This window comes from Rutidosis leptorrhynchoides, chromosome 5, assembly GCF_046630445.1.
Source record: "Rutidosis leptorrhynchoides isolate AG116_Rl617_1_P2 chromosome 5, CSIRO_AGI_Rlap_v1, whole genome shotgun sequence".
NCBI classification, from domain to species: Eukaryota; Viridiplantae; Streptophyta; class Magnoliopsida; order Asterales; family Asteraceae; genus Rutidosis; species Rutidosis leptorrhynchoides.
This window is the reverse complement of record NC_092337.1, coordinates 460,816,681-460,837,050: the sequence shown is the minus strand read 5'-3', so window position 1 is coordinate 460,837,050 and position 20,370 is coordinate 460,816,681. Positions and strand designations below refer to the sequence as shown.

The window sequence follows — 20,370 nt, the reverse complement described above, 5'->3', positions numbered from 1 at the left end:
ATAAGCCTATTTTTGTTATAGTGTATTATATTATCAGTTTATCACATAGATAAAAAAAAAAACCATTCATGTTTGTGTTTATTTGTTTGTTTGATAATACCTTAAATAAGCCGCACGAATATGCTCATCCACGTTAGTTTATAAACCAATCAATAAGTCGTGTGTTTAAACCATTAATTGACATGGACTAAATGACTTTCCCATCATGAGTACGCTATAAATAGTAAAATACAGAAACATAAATAAGATATATATATATATATATATATATATATATATATATATATATATATATATATATATATATATATATATATATAGGGGCAGGATCAATGGGGAAGTAACCAATCGGGGGAAGCAAATTTTTTTTTTTCGTTTTTTTTGAATTTTTTTTTTTTCGGCATCAAGATCACACGAAAATATGAACATTTAGAAGAGACACTTCGTGATGAATGTTATTATTTAGGCGAAAAAACGATCGACAAAAATAACATTCAAGATAATATTGTTCGTGAAGAATATGAACGTTTTTTTTTTCATGTTTTGTGAAGTAAAATTTAGCCCGATTTAGAGTTTAGGGTTTAGGGTTTGGTGTTTGGTGTTTTGGGTTTATTCCATAAACCCAAAACACCAAACCCTAAACCCTAAACTCTAAACCGTTCGTGTTAAAAACTCAATCTAAATCCTAAATCTAAACCTTAAACCCTAAATTTCTAAACCCTAATATCTAAACCCTATAAACCCTAATATCTAAACCCTAATATTTAAACCCCAATAGCTAAAACCTCAAAATACGCTCGAAAAACACGATAATTGTTATATATTACTTCTTTGAGCGTTTTCCCGCCAAAATAAAAATATTTATCACAAAGTGTCTCTACTAAATGTTCATATTTTCATCTCATCTATAATGTTCGTAAACAAAGTTTTTTCAAAAAACGAAAAAAAAAAAGTTTTTGCTTCCCCCCGCTTCCCCCCGATTGGTTACTTCCCTCTTGATCCTACCACTATATATATATATATATATATATATATATATATATATATATATATATATATATATATATATATATATATATATATATATTAGAGGGATCAAATGAGAACTTTTTTGGTGTGATAACTCTGAGAACTCAAAAATACACAAAAATACACTGAAATTCGAGCAAAAAAAAGTGGAGCGCGAACAAAAAACAACGAATTCGAACAACAATGGGGAAATTCGAGAAGAAAAAAAGCGGGCGAACAAAAAATTGATAGTCGAGCAAAAAAAAAAGTGGGCGAACAAAAATGTGTTGTACATTTTTGAAATTCCAACAAAAAAATGTAGAACACATGATAGTCGAACAAAAATGTGTTTTACATTTTTGAAATTCGAACAACAAAATGCGGGCGAACAAAAAAAGTTGATAGTCGAACAAAAAAAAGGCGGGCGAACAAAAATGTGTTCTACATTTTTGAAATTCGAAAAAAAAAAATTGCTCGACTATGATTTTTTTGTTCGTCCGAGTTTTATATTTTTGCTCGAATTTCCTTTTTCTCGCGAGCGCACCTATTTTGTTCGAATTTTAGTGTATTTAAAATGTATTTGGAGTCTGTAGAGTTGTATATAAAGTCATAGGTATGTAACGTTTGATGATTGACTATTGAAGAAAAAGTTGCTGAAAAAAGCTCATTTTTCCCATCACAATTCCATTACATACATACATGATCCTCTGTCCATCACTTCCTCCTTCACTTTCAAAAAAAAGTCTCACCTTTCACACCACCATCAACTCTCACTATTTTTCCCTCAACAACTTATTAAACTTCCATTACCCAAAACACACATAAAAAAATAATAATAATAAAATGCTTCATGGTTTTCATCTCCTTTGGATGATACTAGTAACCATAATAACAATCATGTTATCCCCTGGACCAAATCTATGTTATGGGAATGCAGAAGTGAGTGTTCTTATGGAGATCAAGGCTTCTTTAGATCCAGAAAACGAACATCTCATGTCATGGACCCAAACAGCTGACCCGTGTAGCGGTTCTTTCGTCGGTGTTGCTTGTAACCAGCATCTTAAAGTGACTAACATCTCTTTACAAGGCAAAGGCCTCACTGGAAAATTGCCTCCAGCTATCTCCGGTTTAAACTCTTTGTCCGGTTTATACCTTCATTATAATTTCTTGACTGGAGAGATCCCCAAACAGATTTCAGGTCTCACCCAGTTAACGGAATTGTATCTTAACGTCAACAATCTCACCGGTGAAATACCCCCGGAGATTGGCAACGTCACTAGTCTTCAAGGTAGGTAACCATATTATACTAGTATTTTATTTTATATATGTCAATAAATAAATAATGTATTATATTACGAGTATAAGGTTAATTTATTTTAGGAAAATTTTATGAAATTACATAGTCTAGAAGTTTATTTGTTTCACTCACTCGCTAATTGATTAATAACCCATATTTTAATCGTTTTCTCTTGGCACATCATGATGTTTGAATAATTTAAGACTCGATCTTTTTATTAGATACACTATCATTACACTCCTCTTTAGACGTATAAAGTGATCGTTACTCATGATTTATTATATTTATAAATAAACTATAAACTATTGATTGATTCTAGATTTAAAATTGGGATTTGGACTTGCATTCTGTACTCGTATGACTTTATGTTTGAAGTTAGATTCCGTGATAACCAATGTAGTAATTATATTCCTTTCAAACAATACTCCGTACCATTTACGGAGTACTATTTATTTATATTAAATATATATATTTAATTAATTTATTTAAATTTGATATTGAATTTGTGCAGTCATCGAGTTGTGTTGTAACGGGTTGAACGGAACCATACCACCTGAACTCGGAACACTAAAGAAGTTAAACGTGCTAGCCTTGCAACACAACCAGTTAACCGGTCCAATCCCCCTGGCCTTTGGTGGCTTAACCATGTTACAGAGGCTCGACCTTAGCTTTAACCATCTACGTGGCACGATTCCTATAAACATGGCCAAACTTACCCAATTGGAGTTTTTTGATGTCCAAAACAACACCCTCTCAGGCTTCGTTCCATCCGGTAATTAACACACTTTATTATTAGTATTAGTATTATTATATTATATTCCGTTTCTATTTGTTACATTTTTATTAATAGTTAAGATCTATCTTGTCGTTTTGGTATAGGTTTGAAGCGATTGAACAGCGGGTTCAGTTACAAGAACAACCATGATTTATGCAATGTAGCATTTTCTTCACTAAGACCATGTACCGATCTAGATGTCGCAATGGTCAATAATATCGAACCATTTATGCCAGCACCAAACACCACCATACCTCGAAACATACCCCAATCAGCTAACATTACGCCTCATTGTAACCAACTCCACTGCACCAACTCATCGAATCTCAAAAAAGTTGGCATCATAGCTGCCATAGTTACAGTCATTGCAGCTCTAACCGTAACAGCGTTTGTAACCATATTCGTCCACCGAAGGCGAAAACAGAAGATCTGGAGTAAATCCGAAACTCCAGATCATAGATTCAGCATGCAAGAATCGTCTCGGAAAAGCGTTGATTACTCATGCCCGTGGGATCCGACGCAGAACTCACCCCAAAGTTGTGGGTTCTGTGTCGAAACAGAATCAGAATCGAGTTCACTGCAGAGGTACAACATGGAGGAAATCGAGTCAGCTACTAATTATTTCTCTGATGCTAATTTGCTGGGTAGGAGCAAATTTTCGGCCGTGCACAAAGGGTTGTTACGCGACAGATCGGTTGTTGCGATAAAGAGCGTGAGCATAAGCAGTTGTAAAGCCGATGAAGCTGAGTTTACAAAAGGATTGAGCTTGTTAACCTCATTAAAACATGAAAATCTTGCAAGACTTGGAGGGTTTTGTTGTTCAAAAAGCAAAGGTGAATGCTTTTTGGTGTATGATTTTGCATCAAAAGGTAAGTTATCAGATTATCTTGATATTGAAAATAATGGAAACAGCAACAGCAGCAGCAGCAACAACAACAATAATGTTCTTGATTGGGAAAAAAGGGTTTCCATCATCAATGGTATAGCCAAAGGTTAGTTAGTTAGCAGCATTTTTTAATGTATACAATTTTATTATTTTCTCCAAATAAATAAATTCATGAAAAGTAATAATTGTATTGGAATGTTTTTTTAGGTCTCACGTATCTACACAGAAGTGACGATGAGAAACCATCGATAGTTCATCGTAACATATCGATGGAAAAGATCTTAATCGACCAACAATACAACCCGTTGATCACAGATGCAGGCCTTTTGAAGCTTTTAGCTGATGACATTGTGTTTTCGGCACTCAAAGTGAGTGCTGCTTTAGGCTACATGGCTCCTGAGTATATTACAACAGGGAAATTTACTGAAAAGAGTGATGTTTATGCTTTCGGTGTCGTCGTTCTTCAGATACTTTCAGGTAAAAGTAATCTCACGGGATCGATAAAATCCGCTGCTGCAAATGGACAGTTTGCTGATTTTATCGATGAAAATCTTGATGGGAAGTTTTCTAAAACTGAAGCAGAAAAATTGACTAGAATCGGAGTCATCTGTGTCGATGAGGTTCCTGAGAACAGGTTAACAATGGAGGACGTGATTCGAGAACTAACTACTTCTGTTTAGTTATATATTTTGGAAGTTATTTGTATTCTATTAAACCTTTTCTTTTATTCATATTGTAAAGTAAATCATATAATGTTGTAATCCAAGTAGACAGGAAAATCGGCTTATGATTACTTACATTTACCATCTACCATCTGATTTATAATGACATAATTTATACAACATAATTAGGAAACAAACAGTTTTACACAACGGAAACTGGAGTGAGACAGTTATATAGAACGACAACTCATACCTTATTGCAATGTAACAAAAGGGTGGGGTTTTTTTTTATCAAAACAAATATTCTAACCAGCAGCTTGTTGCGGCTGATGCTCCAAAAACCACTGGGTTGGCCACCACTCGGGCCGGATAGGCTCAACTTTCACGTCTTCTTGTCCTTTAATGACTAAATTTGCTGACCCTTTAAAAGCTTCCTCAAGCCTTAGTAGCCCAAGCCCACGTGACCCAAGAGCAGTGGTGACGGTTCCTGCTTTTTTGCCCGATTCAGATGATATTACTTCTGAACTTGGAACAACCTTTTGCTCCACCTCTGAAAACATAAAATGATTTAGCAATTACAAATCTTGTCAACACATTGTACTGTATGGAATAAGAACACATTGCATACAAGACAAACAAGTTTTACCTGTTCCAGATTGATTTACAAACTTAAGTGGAAGCAAACGTTTGCGGATAACCCCACGGTGATAAGAACGAGCTATTAGTTCTTGACCGACATAACACCCTTTATCAAAGCTTATAGCATTTAAACCAGCAAGATTGTACTCAAGAGGGATTGCCTCACCTACAACACGCGCGCGCACACACACACACACAAAAAAAAAAAAAAAAAAAAAAAAAGGAATGATGAGACATTTGTTATTGCTAATTGCATCAATCTTGAAAAAATTTTATACTTAATCATATGGCCAAAGTCTTCATCTCATCCTCATAATTGTAAGTGCAAGTAGTAAAAGTGCAGAAGTAGATGTTCCCTTCATAAATCTAGTTTATTCAACCCCACAAGATAGAACACATTTATGACAATGATGAATAAGCATCATATATAAACTTGTTTAAGCCTATCATACATTTTACTTTTTATTCAGATGTTTAAAGTTTATTTAACTGTCTCTAATATTTTTTAATACGGTATTACATTCTCTAAATATGGCAAACCATACTTGTGTGCTCATCAGGCATTGTTCACTATTGTTTATTTCAGTTACATACAGTGAAATAATATAAGGGAAAAACTTGATTATTGTCAGTCATATATCTCAAGCATACCAAGGTTTGTTTTGTCAACATTCTATCCCTTTGACTATTGTCAGTCAAATCAATTATTATTTGACTATGAAATCTATATGTTTGATGATGATGATGATGATGATGATGATGATGATAATAATAATATAAGGGAAAAACTTAATGGTGTCACCAATGCATTGATGTATTTTAGGTTTTATCTTTTTATAAAAAAAACCTCATGTTTATTTTTGCAGGAAGGAGAAAATGCAGAGTTGTTTCAATCAGGGTCAAGCTTATCAGATTGCTCACCCTCGTGGCAATAATCTTGACCAATTTTGTGTACTAAATTAAAAACAACAACAAAAGATAAATTTTTTGATGCTAATTGCAACAATCTTGAGCAATTTTGTGTACTAAAATATTGCCACGGAAGTCATTTCTCCATCCCCGGGAAGAGAAATCGTTCTCCACCGCGGTTAAAAATAAAAATCAGACGGTTGATAATCTTTTAATTTTTTGGGCAAATGGCTAAAAAAATAAACAGGTCAAGCAAAACAAATTTGTAATAAAAAATGTAAAATCAAGTATGTATTACCTTTGGGGATCTCAATGGAGCCTTCAGCAACTCCCTTCTCTAATCTCCAAAGAAGGTAATTTCCTTCTTCGGTTTCTGTATTAGCCTCAACCATAGGAGCTGCAAGAATATAATCGATAGCATAGTAAACTTGTTTAGACAATTAGCACTTCGTATAAAGTATATTGAAATTGAAATTGAAATTGTTTGGAGAAGTGGGCTCACGTGTGGTGTTGGAGGGGAAGATTCCACGGGAGCCTAGGCAATCCAATCGGGGATCTTGATGCCATTGCCAGCCGATGCTATTTCCTTGTGAAGACGAGCTCCCGGTATGATCCATGGCACCACCCCACCCGACTGTAGCACCTTCGGGATCTTCTACTGATGATGATGAAGGTGTCTTCTTATGGTGGTCGCTTCCAAACCGCTGCCAACAACACAACTCTTCTCCCACATTCTCAATATCAACCTTCGACCTCAATCTATATCTGTTGTTTTTTCAAGTTTTGATCATAATCAGATTATTAGTTATGGTTGTTTGAGATTGCTTATTTTGAAGTGCAAAATATTTAGTTACTGACATGCTACGCTTTATGTGCTTATTTCATTTCAAATCTAAGCATATAAGCAGTCTTTATGCGGTCAAAATAAAAAATAACCGCAGCTATTCACATTATCAATTGGTTACGTTGCAGCTGCTCCAAAGAATAAACAAGAGTAACAATGTCAAACACGATTTTCAGTTATTTAAGTGTAGAAAATTATAAGGATTTGCTAAACATTCTGAAAGTAGTAAAACATAGTACATCATTAACATTTAATGATAGTTATTTACTTTACAATCACTTCACTTTCTGTTTATAACGAAACACATATGTACATTTGTTACTGATAAATTAAAAGCTTTTGTATACGGTGTATTAAAGCTATTTACATTAAACCAATACTTATAATAAAATATATGTATATGCTACTCCGTATTAACAAATAAAAGAATTTACAGTACTTTTTTAAGGTCTCCAGCAGCTCATCCAAGACGGAAGAATCAACATCAGCAAGAAGCACCACATTATCCGGGTCGGGTCCAGGTCTGGAACCACTTGGGTCAAGTTTCTCATCACTTCGTGGCGCCTCGTACAAAAACATGTCACAAAAAAACCTCCCTTGTGGAGTCAACAAAGCAGCATAAATAGACCGGGCCGAAGAAGCGGGAACATTAGGGGTAACCAAAGTGGACTTTTCATCCCCAACCGGTTCACCAAACCGCCGTACATCGTTTGTCAATAAACCCTGTAAGAATTTGATAGTGTCGGGTCCCCGGAACCGGACAACGGATCGGGTCTTGAGCAGAGAAGCCATTGGACCCACATCATCAAGGTGAGGTTTTTGTGAAGAAAAATGATTGATTTTAAAAATGGGTTTTAAGGATCGGATAGAGGGTTTGAAAAGCTTCATGTTTTTTTTTTTTTTTTTTTTTTAATTGAATTTTTTGTTGGTTTGAGGAATGAATTTGGGGGTTTAGGAAGGTAGTCGGTTGTTGTTGGGAATTTTGCCTTTTGGGGTGATACGTGTGATGATGACGTTGTTGGCTATAGAATACGTGGCACAGTACAATCAATCCTCAAAGTTTGGGCTTCAATTAGTTCTTGTGTTTCTAAAACAATTTTAATTTATTGATTTGATTTAAAAGCACTCAAATTTCTTACCTTGGTTATAGTTTGGCGATGTTAATCTTTCCAAAGTAACCTATGAATCCACGATGATCTTATGCGAAAAAGAATGATATTGCAAAGTGGCCACGAACGGCGGTTGGTGGTGGTGGGGGAAAATGGCGGCGATTTAAACCCATAGGTGGCGTCTGTTTTACTTTGGTCCTCTTTAACACCACTGGGCTCGCGTAATGATATGATAAGTATAATCTAAATCTATGGACTCACCTTTTGAAGCAGCCCACTAGCCCGTATATGATTATTTTTAGTCACTCAATATGTTCCATTTAACAAAGACAATTTTATGTTTTGGCTGGATAATGCCACACATTGACTAGTACATGTCATATCTCCATGTCCAAGTAGGTAATAGTATAAGGGTTTAGAATTATGTTGTTGGTGGTTTAGATAAATAAACCAGGATTAAAAAACCAAGTCAAAAGACAATAATAAGGAAATAATTGCTTTTAATACTTTTCTTCACTATCTTATTCTTTCAATATAAAAACTTATTTTACCCTAAAAACCCAATACTCCCTTTCCTCGCTTTTTACTGCCGACTTCCCTCCACTCTGGCACTGGCGGCGCTGCCGCTCACCGACCATCGTACTCCGCCAACTGGATTTTCTCCAACAACCACTAAACTACCAACCACCCTCTTCCCTCCTGTCAAACCACCGTCGCTGCCACCTACTCCACCCACATCGCCGCACATTCTATTTTCAGGTCTAGTGGCCGCCACCCTATTTTTAGAACAATTCGGGTTTTAGTATTTAAGATCTGATTGTGTTTCTGTATTTAAAGATCTGGTGCGTTTCTGGCAGTGATGATGACCGGAGATGGATGACGGTAATTGTTGGGTGTGGATGGGGTGGTGGTAGCAGGTAGATGATGTGTGAGGACCCGTCCTAATTGTGATGACCCGGGAATTTTCGACCAAATTTAAACTTTAATCTTTATATGTTTCCGACACGATAAGCAAATTCTGTAATTTTGAGTCTAGAAAATTTTGAAATTTATATTCATGTAATCAATTACCCTTTGACTATGCCCGACGATTCACGAACAATTGTTGTAAATAAATATGTGTATGTATGAATGTTTGTATATAATAATTAGAAATGTTAAAAGTATAGTTAAAACTTTAGAATCAAATATGTAAATAAAATACAAAATAATTATGATGTAATTTAAAATGAATCTATATTTAAATATATTTGATTTTTATGTATAAATATTATTATATGAGTAATATAATATATGTATATAGTGTATAAATACTCAAGTATATATATTATATAATTAGTAACTGTGATATAATTGATAAATTGTGATATTAATATATTAAATGTAATTAGAAATTAAAAATATAATTATTACACTACAAATAGTATTATTATGTATAGTAGTAAGATTTATAATTTAGTTATTATTAGGATTTTTAATAGTACATTACTAAAAACTATCATTTTCATTTATAATTTTTGTTATCATTATTTTATTACTATTCTTATTATTATTTGTATTATTTAGAGGTTAATATTATTAACCTTATTATTACTTTTAGTATTAAGTAGTATTATTATGTACATTGAGATTATTAATTATTTTTATCATTTATTACTCCTAATACTATTATTATTAGAATTTTATTAATTAATATTCAGTATTATTATAAATATATTTAATAAATTATTAATATTTAAGAATTATAAAACAGATGAATGAATCTGATAGATATAGCTGTCTGTTATTTTTTTCTCTCCTCTCGTTTCCTTTTGTGTATGACAAATAAATGATTTCAATTTATCACTACAAAACAAATTACGATCAAATCCTGTTTCTAATCTGATTATTAATCGAATCCCAGTACAGTACGATGACAAAAGCTGTTAGGAGTCGTAATCTATTTTCTATTAGTTTATTTATTTATTTATTATTTTCTCTGATTTGATTCTATATAACGATTGTTCTTCACTATAAAACAAGGGAATTACTCTGTTGCAAGGGAATAATTCAAGTCACCATCATCCTTAGCAATTACAATCCACGTTGTTATCTAATAATTTCCAACAGAAACAGAAACACAGCTCGTACCTCTGTTTGGTATTCATTTTATAAAAACCTCGAATTTGTATCAATCTTCAAAATCTGGAATTGCAATTGAGTTAGGAATAATCTATTTAAACTTACTGTGAAGTTTCAACCTTCAATTTCAATTATCCAATTCAAATTTACGAGTCAAAGATAAATTTTTTAAAAGTCAAACGTTCGTTCTTCAATGAAATTCGGTTTCAGTTTGATGTTTTCAGTTCAATCAAGAATGGAGAAAGGATCTATGAACGATTTAAAAGATATTTCATGTTGTAATTATATTGTAAAACAATCTAAAAATCATATTCAGGATTCGAGTTGTGTTCTTGCGAAAACAGTATCTGTTACTTGTAATCTATTTAATTTTTTTTTTCTTCCTTCTTTTTCTTTTAATTCCAATTCACTCAAAACCTGGTTGATTATATACCTAAACCAAAACGTTTAAAGTCACTGCAATGGTTGAAATTAAGTTTGGTCGATTTTTGTATGAGGAAGAAGATGGAATTCGAAAACAGTTTAAAATAAATAAAAACGGGATTGTAACAGAATAGCTAGAGCAGAGTGAATGGTTGAGGGTGTTCGCTTGTAGCGGGAGGTCGCGGGTTCGAGTCCCGGCCTGGGCAGATTATTTATATTTTTTGAGCTTCTAGAGGTAGTTCTCTTTTCTTTTATTATTATTATTATTATTATTATTATTATTATTATTATTATTATTATTATTATTATTATTATTATTATTATTATTATTATTATTATTATTATTATTAGTTTTTGTTATTAGGAGTAGTATTGTAGTTATTGTCATTATTATTACTAATAAGAGTTACCTTTTGTTATTATTAACCAAATTAAAAATTTCAAATATAATTAGTATTATTATTGTTATTACTAATAATATTATTGTTACTAGTATTATTAGAAAGTAATATTATTAATATTATCATTGGTATTATGTTATAAATATTAGTATTATTAGGATTGACACAAGTATTATTATTAATATTATCATTTTTCATTAATATAATTACCATAACCGATATTATATTATTAAAGATTAACATAACTATTAATAAAATTATCATTACTTTTAATCTATCATTTTGTTAAAACTACTATTAATACCATCATTATTTTTACTAGTACTATTAAAATTATTTTATTATCATTATACTTATTTTGGTACTATTATAACTGGTACTTTGTAAATAAAAGATTAATTATATAAAAAAATATACCTAATGCCCATATATTAATTATATAAATATTTTCATATATAAAACGAATAAATAATGAAGTAGCTAAATTAGAATATAAAAATTATATCACAACTAATAATATATATATAATTATTCGATTACAATTACGTGTGTTAATATATATATGAATGATATAGGTTCGTAAATTCGAGGCCAACCCTGCATTGTTCCGTTGTTCAATATAGTCATATGTATTTTTACTACAAAATACATTAGGTGAGTTTCATTATTCCCTTTTTAAATACTTTTGCAATATATATTTTTGGGACTGAGAATACATGCGCTGTTTTTATAAATGCTTTACGAAATAGACACAAGTGATCGAAACTACATTCTATGGCTGGATTATTAAACCGAATATGTCCCTTTTTAGTCTGGTAATCTAAGAATTAGGGAACAGACACCCTAATTGACGCGAACTCTAAAGATAGATCTATCGGGCCCAACAAGCCCCATCCAAAGTACCGGATGCTTTAGTACTTCGAAATTTATATCATGTCCGAAGGAGGATCCCGGAATGATGGGGATATTCTTATATGTATATTGTGAATGTCGGTTACCAGGTGTTCAATCCATATGAATGATATTTTTGTCTCTATGCATGGGACGTATGTTTATGAGAAATGGAGATATGAAATCTTGTGGTCTATTAAAATTATGAAATGATTATTTATGTTAAACTAATGAACTCACCAACCTTTTGGTTGACACTTGAAAGCATGTTTATTCTCAGGTACGAAAGAAATCTTCCGCTGTGCATTTGATCATTTTAAAGATATTACTTGGAGTCATTCATGACATATTTCAAAAGACGTAGCATTCGAGTCGTTGAGTTTATCAAGATCATTATTAAGTCAATTATAGTTGGATATATTATGAAATGGTATGCATGTCTGTCAACTTTAGATGTAATGAAAGATTGTCTTTTCAAAACGAATGCAATGTTTGTAAAATGTATCATATAGAGGTCAAGTACCTCGCGATGTAATCAACTATTGTGAATCGTTTATAATCGATATGGACTTCGTCCGGATGGATTAGGACGGGTCCTTTCAGTTGGTATCAGAGCGGTGGTCTTAGCGAACCATGTCTGCATTAGTATGTCTAACTGATAAGTCGTTAGGATGCATTATTGAGTCTGGACTTCGACCGTGTCTGCATATCAAAATTTTTGCTTATCATTTTGTGTCAAAAATTACCTGCTTATCATTCTTAGAGAATCACTTGTTTATCATTCTTAGTCTATACACGTTTTACTGCATTGACTGCATGAATAGTGTATAGACAAAATTCATATCTTAGCGTATCTGTTACTGTAACTTTGCCTGACAACTTCCGTAGATTCCTCCGTAACTTATGGGATTTTAGTATTATATATGCATATGTAAATTATGTATTGCAGGGTACTAATCTACATCCTATAATCTATTTCTTATCAAAAATCCTTCATCTGATCGTACGAGATGAATCCTGCAACCAGTTCGAGTCCCTCAGATTCCAATAGCTATTTCGATAGTTATTCCGACAGCTATTCCGACATAGATGTTCACCTAAGCTCCGAAAACAGCGTCATCGGCATGAATCAACCAATCAGCCATTATCAATTCATCTGATCGGTTCGTAGTCGACTTAATTAATGGAAACGCGCAGAAGGTAATCCCTTCCACCAACCGAATTCACCTCTTGACAATGAACCTGAAGCGTTTACCGGCGAACCTGTTCGAGACACCATTTTTTAGTCTCATTTTTGGGGTAACTTGAAAAGATTATATTCTATCCACAATTCTGAACCTTCGTTCCGACCGAAAATCATCCTGGAGTAATAAGTCAACAAACTTCGCGCTCGAATAATCAATTCGGAGAATATGGTGCAAAATGTACCAGCTTCAGCAACATCACCGGCACCAACAGTACAATCAATAACAGCACCAGTACCATCAACAATCCATGCTTCAATATCATCATCTGTACTTTGAGTATGATCTTCGTTCGACATGTCGAATATGTAATCTCTAAAGTTTTAAAGATTATTTATTCTAGTTCCAACCGAAAAGCAAATGAGTTTAATATTATATTAACTCATTAAATCCATGAATACATCTGAAGAAAATATATATGTATATATGTTTTCATAAAGATTGTAACTAAAAATTCTCTTGTACAAACTGTTAATGGTGAAAATATTTTAACGGGTAGGTAATACCCGAGGACTATTTAAATTTCACATTAATAAGTTACATTGTACGTTCTTCGAATCTGTTTCAACAGTCATATACTATCCTACTTACATCCACCGATATACAAATCCGTTCACCACAGAATAACCATATTCATCCAATTACATATTTGGATTTTGACCTATCAGAATCCAACAAGTGGCATAATGAAGAAATAATGGACACAATAAAAATTGATTAGAAACAGATTAATTAACAATATGAAATTCTATTAAGAATCCACGCTAACAAAATCCTAGCTAACTGTTCCTAGCTAACTGTTAATTCCGTATTACCATTTAATTATCGCAATTTATTTATCGCAGTTTATTTATCGCAATTTACATTCTCGCAAATTTTATTTATCGTCATTTAATTTCTGTTATTTACTTTACGCACTTTATTTATCGTCATTTAATTTTTGTTATTTACTTTACGCACTTTATTTATCATCATTTAATTTCTGTTATTTATTTTACGCACTTTAAATATCGGGACACGTATACAAGGTTTTGACATATCATATCAACGTAGCTATATATATTATTTGGAATCACCATAGGCACTCTATATGTAGTAATGATCGAGTTCTCTATACAGGGTTGAGGTTGATTCTCAAATAATATATATACTTTGAGTTGTGATCGAGTCTGAGACATGTACACGGGTCATGATATTTAGTAATTAATTCGAATATTATATATTAAACTATATATAAATTATTAGACTGTTAACTGTGGACTATCGACTATGGATTAATAACATTGGACAATTAAAATAAATTAAAAATATTGATTATAATATATGAAACTAAACAATTCTTCAAGTTTGCCACTTGATTTCATCTTAAACCTCATTTGTATCTTGACAATTACAAATCTGCGTTCAAACCTTTCATGATTCTTGAAAACACCTCAATCGATAGGATGAATCAACCGCACTTCATCTACGGAAAGAAAGATTTATGCATATAGTTATGCACCTGAGAAACTCTCGGCAACTGAGTAAAAGTTTAACACGTAGCCGCGTCTGATCCTTTGGTATTTATTAGCAAAAATAACTTTACAATCTCTTTTCAAATTAGCCAATTTTGTCACAGCTCCAGCAAATCAACATCGACTTTTCGTTCGAATAAACTCTATTATAATCTTGATATATAAGTTTGCCTTTCATCAACGTTACCGGAGAACCATTTATATTCCACCACATTAGCAGTAAACTTGTCAACAACTTCATTAATCTTTGTCTCTCCGAAGAACCATTATATTTGTTCGTTAAAATATATTCATATACTCATCCAAACCTTGTAACGAGAATTGCCATACCAATTACTGGGAATTAGCAATCAGTATTTCGAATCTTTCAACGTTTCCACATCAATAGTTATATGTATTCAGATAACATTTATCTCTTAGAACTATGATCTTCCATTCTGAAATTCTGAAAAGCACCCAGTCTACAAATCAATACCACAAATTCTGAAAAAGCTGAATACAATAGCACCAACTGTACACGACCTTAACCGTCGAAAGTTTGATGATAAAGAATGGAGTATTGGAAAAATTCAATAGAAAATTTAGTACCGAAAAGCGGATTATGCGAAAATATGAAGGAAGCCGTGGATAAATTACAAAGAATAAGTTTGACTTCAAAGAATCCAAATGATTCAAAGCCTGCTGAAGTCTTTAGTGAATATCTTGCTCCTTACTCTAAACCCTTGCGGACAATAGTCTCCATCATCCTCTGATCTTAGATATTCAAAGATACTATCGTATCTTTCATTATAAATATCCTCCATATTTCTGAAGATATTTTCATAACTATTCTTATCTGAAATCGTTTATCTCTTCGTGCTATCAGTGTTACATCATATAGAAACTGTTAGTTTCTATATTCTGTAAACTTTAAAGCTTAAAATACGAATGTTATTGAAGAAATGTTGGGAACTGATGCATGAGTTAGTATTATATAATGACACTTGATCAACGTGATTATATTACAGTAAGTCATGCTGAGTTTCTAAATGGAATGTGATAATTCACAGATCATAACATCATCATGTGCTATGTTACATGACTCTTACGTTCTGTCTAATCTATAAACATATCAAGAACATATTTTTCTTGATAGTCCTATCTTTCCTTAATTCTGGTAATTTGACAAGTCAAATTGTGCTATTACCGTTTCTTTCTTAGGACATTAACGATGTTCATTCTGAAAGTTATATCTGCGAATTCTGGACCATTACAAGAGATGCCCAACCACAAGAAGAAGAAACGAAGGGACAAAGCTCCGAGATAGAAATTGGAGTATAAATCACAACAAATAGGGGGAGTATTAACTGGGAATGACAATGATTATAGAAAAACAGAAGCAAGGACTTCGAAGTATAAGAGAAAATATAAAGCCCAATGACAACACCGAAATTACAAACTGTGGATGTCAGTGCGTATAGCAATATAAAGACACGGGAGAATTATAAATACAATAATCCCTAGAGCATAGTAGAAATAAACAGATTCTTCCGGTGGGAGTTGGAAAAGAAGAACGATCATTGCGATAGTCAGAATAAGAACAAGGATTGGAACCAGATTAAGCATTATTATAATCTTTTGGATATATGAACTAAGAAAGAAGGTATAGAAGTGGTGGAAACTAATGGAACGGAAAAAGGTAAATTTATAATGGAAATATCAGACAGAGTAATCGAGTCAGATCACCGTATTTAATTATAGAGATCTTAATTCCCTTATTCGCCGAAGAATCAAATCTTTTAGATTTCGAAAATTTTCTTAAAATCCCTTGAATTCCGGAATTCAACCAAGACAACGTCAAAAGTTAAAATACATCTTATTTTCTAAATCCAACCATGACTTGTTAAAAGTTATGATGAAACTAGTCTTTCTCGTTTCACCATTTAGTGATAGCTTCATTAGTACTTTTCGAGTAATCGAATTGTCTTATCCATATTACTCTATAGTAATAAAACTCTTTTTATCAACTCATATTCGCCAGGAAAACATATTTATTGTTAGCCATGACGACCTCACTCAAATTTCGGGACGAAATTTCTTTAACGGGTAGGTACTGTGATGACCCGGGAATTTCCGACCAAATTTAAACTTTAATCTTTATATGTTTCCGACACGATAAGCAAATTCTGTAATTTTGAGTCTAGAAAATTTTGAAATTTATATTCATGTAATCAATTACCCTTTGACTATGCCCGACGATTCACGAACAATTGTTGTAAATAAATATGTGTATGTATGAATGTTTGTATATAATAATTAGAAATGTTAAAAGTATAATTAAAACTTTAGAATCAAATATGTAAATAAAATACAAAATAATTATGATGTAATTTAAAATGAATCTATATTTAAATATATTTGATTTTTATGTATAAATATTATTATATGAGTAATATAATATATGTATATAGTGTATAAATACTAAAGTATATATATTATATAATTAGTAACTGTGATATAATTGATAAATTGTGATATTAATATATTAAATGTAATTAGAAATTAAAAATATAATTATTACACTACAAATAGTATTATTATGTATAGTAGTAAGATTTATAATTTAGTTATTATTAGGATTTTTAATAGTACATTACTAAAAACTATCATTTTCATTTATAATTTTTGTTATCATTATTTTATTACTATTCTTATTATTATTTGTATTATTTGGAGGTTAATATTATTAACCTTATTATTACTTTTAGTATTAAGTAGTATTATTATGTACATTGAGATTATTAATTATTTTTATCATTTATTACTCCTAGTACTATTATTATTAGAATTTTATTAATTAATATTCAGTATTATTATAATTATATTTAATAAATTATTAATATTTAAGAATTATAAAACCAGATGAATGAATCTGATAGATATAGCTGTATGTTATTTTTTTTCTCTCCTCTCGTTTCCTTTTGTGTATGACAAATAAATGATTTCAATTTATCACTACAAAACAAATTACGATCAAATCCTGTTTCTAATCTGATTATTAATCGAATCCCAGTACAGTACGATGACAAAAGCTGTTAGGAGTCGTAATCTATTTTCTATTAGTTTATTTATTTATTTATTATTTTCTCTGATTTGATTCTATATAACGATTGTTCTTCACTATAAAACAAGGGAATTACTCTGTTGCAAGGGAATAATTCAAGTCACCATCATCCTTAGCAATTACAATCCACGTTGTTATCTAATAATTTCCAACAGAAATAGAAACACAGCTCGTACCTCTGTTTGGTATTCATTTTATAAAAACCTCGAATTTGTATCAATCTTCAAAATCTGGAATTGCAATTGAGTTAGGAATAATCTATTTAAACTTACTGTGAAGTTTCAACCTTCAATTTCAATTATCCAATTCAAATTTACGAGTCAAAGATAAATTTTTTAAAAGTCAAACGTTCGTTCTTCAATGAAATTCGGTTTCAGTTTGATGTTTTTAGTTCAATCAAGAATGGAGAAAGGTTCTATGAACGATTTAAAAGATATTTCATGTTGTAATTATATTGTAAAACAATCTAAAAATCATATTCAGGATTCGAGTTGTGTTCTTGCGAAAACAGTATCTGTTACTTGTAATCTATTTAATTTTTTTTTCTTCCTTCTTTTTCTTTTAATTCCAATTCACTCGAAACCTGGTTGATTATATACCTAAACCAAAACGTTTAAAGTCACTGCAATGGTTGAAATTAAGTTTGGTCGATTTTTGTATGAGGAAGAAGATGGAATTCGAAAACAGTTTAAAATAAATAAAAACGGGATTGTAACAGAATAGCTAGAGCAGAGTGAATGGTTGAGGGTGTTCTCTTGTAGCGGGAGGTCGCGGGTTCGAGTCCCGGCCTGGGCAGATTATTTATATTTTTTGAGCTTCTAGAGGTAGTTCTCTTTTCTTTTATTATTATTATTATTATTATTATTATTATTATTATTATTATTATTATTATTATTATTATTATTATTATTATTATTAGTTATTGTTATTAGGAGTAGTATTGTAGTTATTATCATTATTATTACTAATAAGAGTTACCTTTTGTTATTATTAACCTAATTAAAAATTTCAAATATAATTACTATTATTATTGTTATTACTAATATTATTATTGTAACTAGTATTATTAGAAAGTAATATTATTAATATTATCATTGGTATTATGTTATAAATATTAGTATTATTAGGATTGACACAAGTATTATTATTAATATTATCATTTTTCATTAATATAATTACTATAACCGATATTATATTATTAAAGATTAACATAACTATTAATAAAAGTATCATTACTTTTAATCTATCATTTTGTTAAAACTACTATTAATACCATCATTATTTTTACTAGTACTATTAAAATTATTTAATTATCATTATACTTATTTTGGTACTATTATAACTGGTACTTTGTAAATAAAAGATTAATTATATAAAAAATATACCTAATGTCCATATATTAATTATATAAATATTTTCATATATAAAATGAATAAATAATGAAGTAGCTAAATTAGAATATAAAAATTATATCACAACTAATAATATATATATATAATTATTCGATTACAATTACGTGTGTTAATATATATATATGAATGATATAGGTTCGTAAATCCGAGGCCAACCCTGCATTGTTCCATTGTTCAATATAGTCATATGTATTTTTACTACAAAATACATTAGGTGAGTTTCATTATTCCCTTTTTAAATACTTTTGCAATATATATTTTTGGGACAGAGAATACATGCGCTGTTTTTATAAATGTTTTACGAAATAGACACAAGTGATCGAAACTACATTCTATGGCTGGATTATTAAACCGAATATGTCCCTTTTTAGTCTGGTAATCTAAGAATTAGGGAACAGACACCCTAATTGACGCGAACTCTAAAGATAGATCTATCGGGCCCAACAAGCCCCATCCAAAGTACCGGATGCTTTAGTACTTCGAAATTTATATCATGTCCGAAGGAGGATCCCGGAATGATGGGGATATTCTTATATGTATATTTTGAATTTCGGTTACCAGGTGTTCAATCCATATGAATGATATTTCTGTCTCTATGCATGGGACGTATGTTTATGAGAAATGGAGATATGAAATCTTATGGTCTATTAAAATTATGAAATGATTATTTATGTTAAACTAATGAACTCACCAACCTTTTAGTTGACACTTGAAAGCATGTTTATTCTCAGGTACGAAAGAAATCTTCCGCTGTGCATTTGATCATTTTAAAGATATTACTTGGAGTCATTCATGACATATTTCAAAAGACGTTGCATTCGAGTCGTTGAGTTTATCAAGATCATTATTAAGTCAATTATAGTTGGATATATTATGAAATGGTATGCATGTCTGTCAAATTTAGATGTAATGAAAGATTGTCTTTTCAAAACGAATGCAATGTTTGTAAAATGTATCATATAGAGGTCAAGTACCTCGCGATGTAATCAACTATTGTGAATCGTTTATAATCGATATGGACTTCGTCCGGATGGATTAGGACGGGTCCTTTCACTAATCCATCCGAACAACGTCCATATCGATTATAAACGATTCACAACAGTTGATTACATAGCGAGGTACTTGACCTCTA

General features: G+C 31.3%; 2 protein-coding genes across 2 annotated transcripts; one reads left to right on the top strand and one right to left on the bottom strand.

Moving 5' to 3' along the window:
- The first annotated feature begins 1,839 nt into the window (after positions 1 to 1,839).
- On the top strand, positions 1,840 to 4,759 carry LOC139846768 (cysteine-rich receptor-like protein kinase 21). Its single transcript, XM_071836281.1, has 4 exons — positions 1,840 to 2,296; positions 2,817 to 3,077; positions 3,185 to 4,072; positions 4,174 to 4,759. Exons 1-4 carry the CDS (start codon positions 1,852 to 1,854, stop codon positions 4,644 to 4,646), a joined length of 2,067 nt encoding a protein of 688 aa, XP_071692382.1. The 5' UTR covers positions 1,840 to 1,851; the 3' UTR covers positions 4,647 to 4,759.
- A 17-nt stretch (positions 4,760 to 4,776) lies between these two features.
- On the bottom strand, positions 4,777 to 7,924 carry LOC139846769 (putative transferase At4g12130, mitochondrial). Its single transcript, XM_071836282.1, has 5 exons — positions 7,460 to 7,924; positions 6,679 to 6,941; positions 6,475 to 6,573; positions 5,275 to 5,433; positions 4,777 to 5,178 (listed from the first exon to the last, which is right to left on the bottom strand). Exons 1-5 carry the CDS (start codon positions 7,906 to 7,908, stop codon positions 4,934 to 4,936), a joined length of 1,215 nt encoding a protein of 404 aa, XP_071692383.1. The 5' UTR covers positions 7,909 to 7,924; the 3' UTR covers positions 4,777 to 4,933.
- Positions 7,925 to 20,370: the final 12,446 nt, after the last annotated feature.

Coding starts and splice junctions, on each gene's coding strand:
- LOC139846768 (XM_071836281.1), top strand. CDS start 1,852: ATGCTTCATGGTTTTCATCTCCTTTGGATGATACTAGTAACCATAATA. Junction 3,078..3,184: donor CTCAGGCTTCGTTCCATCCG/GTAATTAACACA, acceptor GTTTTGGTATAG/GTTTGAAGCGATTGAACAGC. Junction 4,073..4,173: donor CATCAATGGTATAGCCAAAG/GTTAGTTAGTTA, acceptor ATGTTTTTTTAG/GTCTCACGTATCTACACAGA.
- LOC139846769 (XM_071836282.1), bottom strand. CDS start 7,908: ATGAAGCTTTTCAAACCCTCTATCCGATCCTTAAAACCCATTTTTAAA. Junction 6,942..7,459: donor CTGCTGGAGACCTTAAAAAA/GTACTGTAAATT, acceptor AAAAAACAACAG/ATATAGATTGAGGTCGAAGG. Junction 5,179..5,274: donor TGTAAATCAATCTGGAACAG/GTAAAACTTGTT, acceptor TTATGTTTTCAG/AGGTGGAGCAAAAGGTTGTT.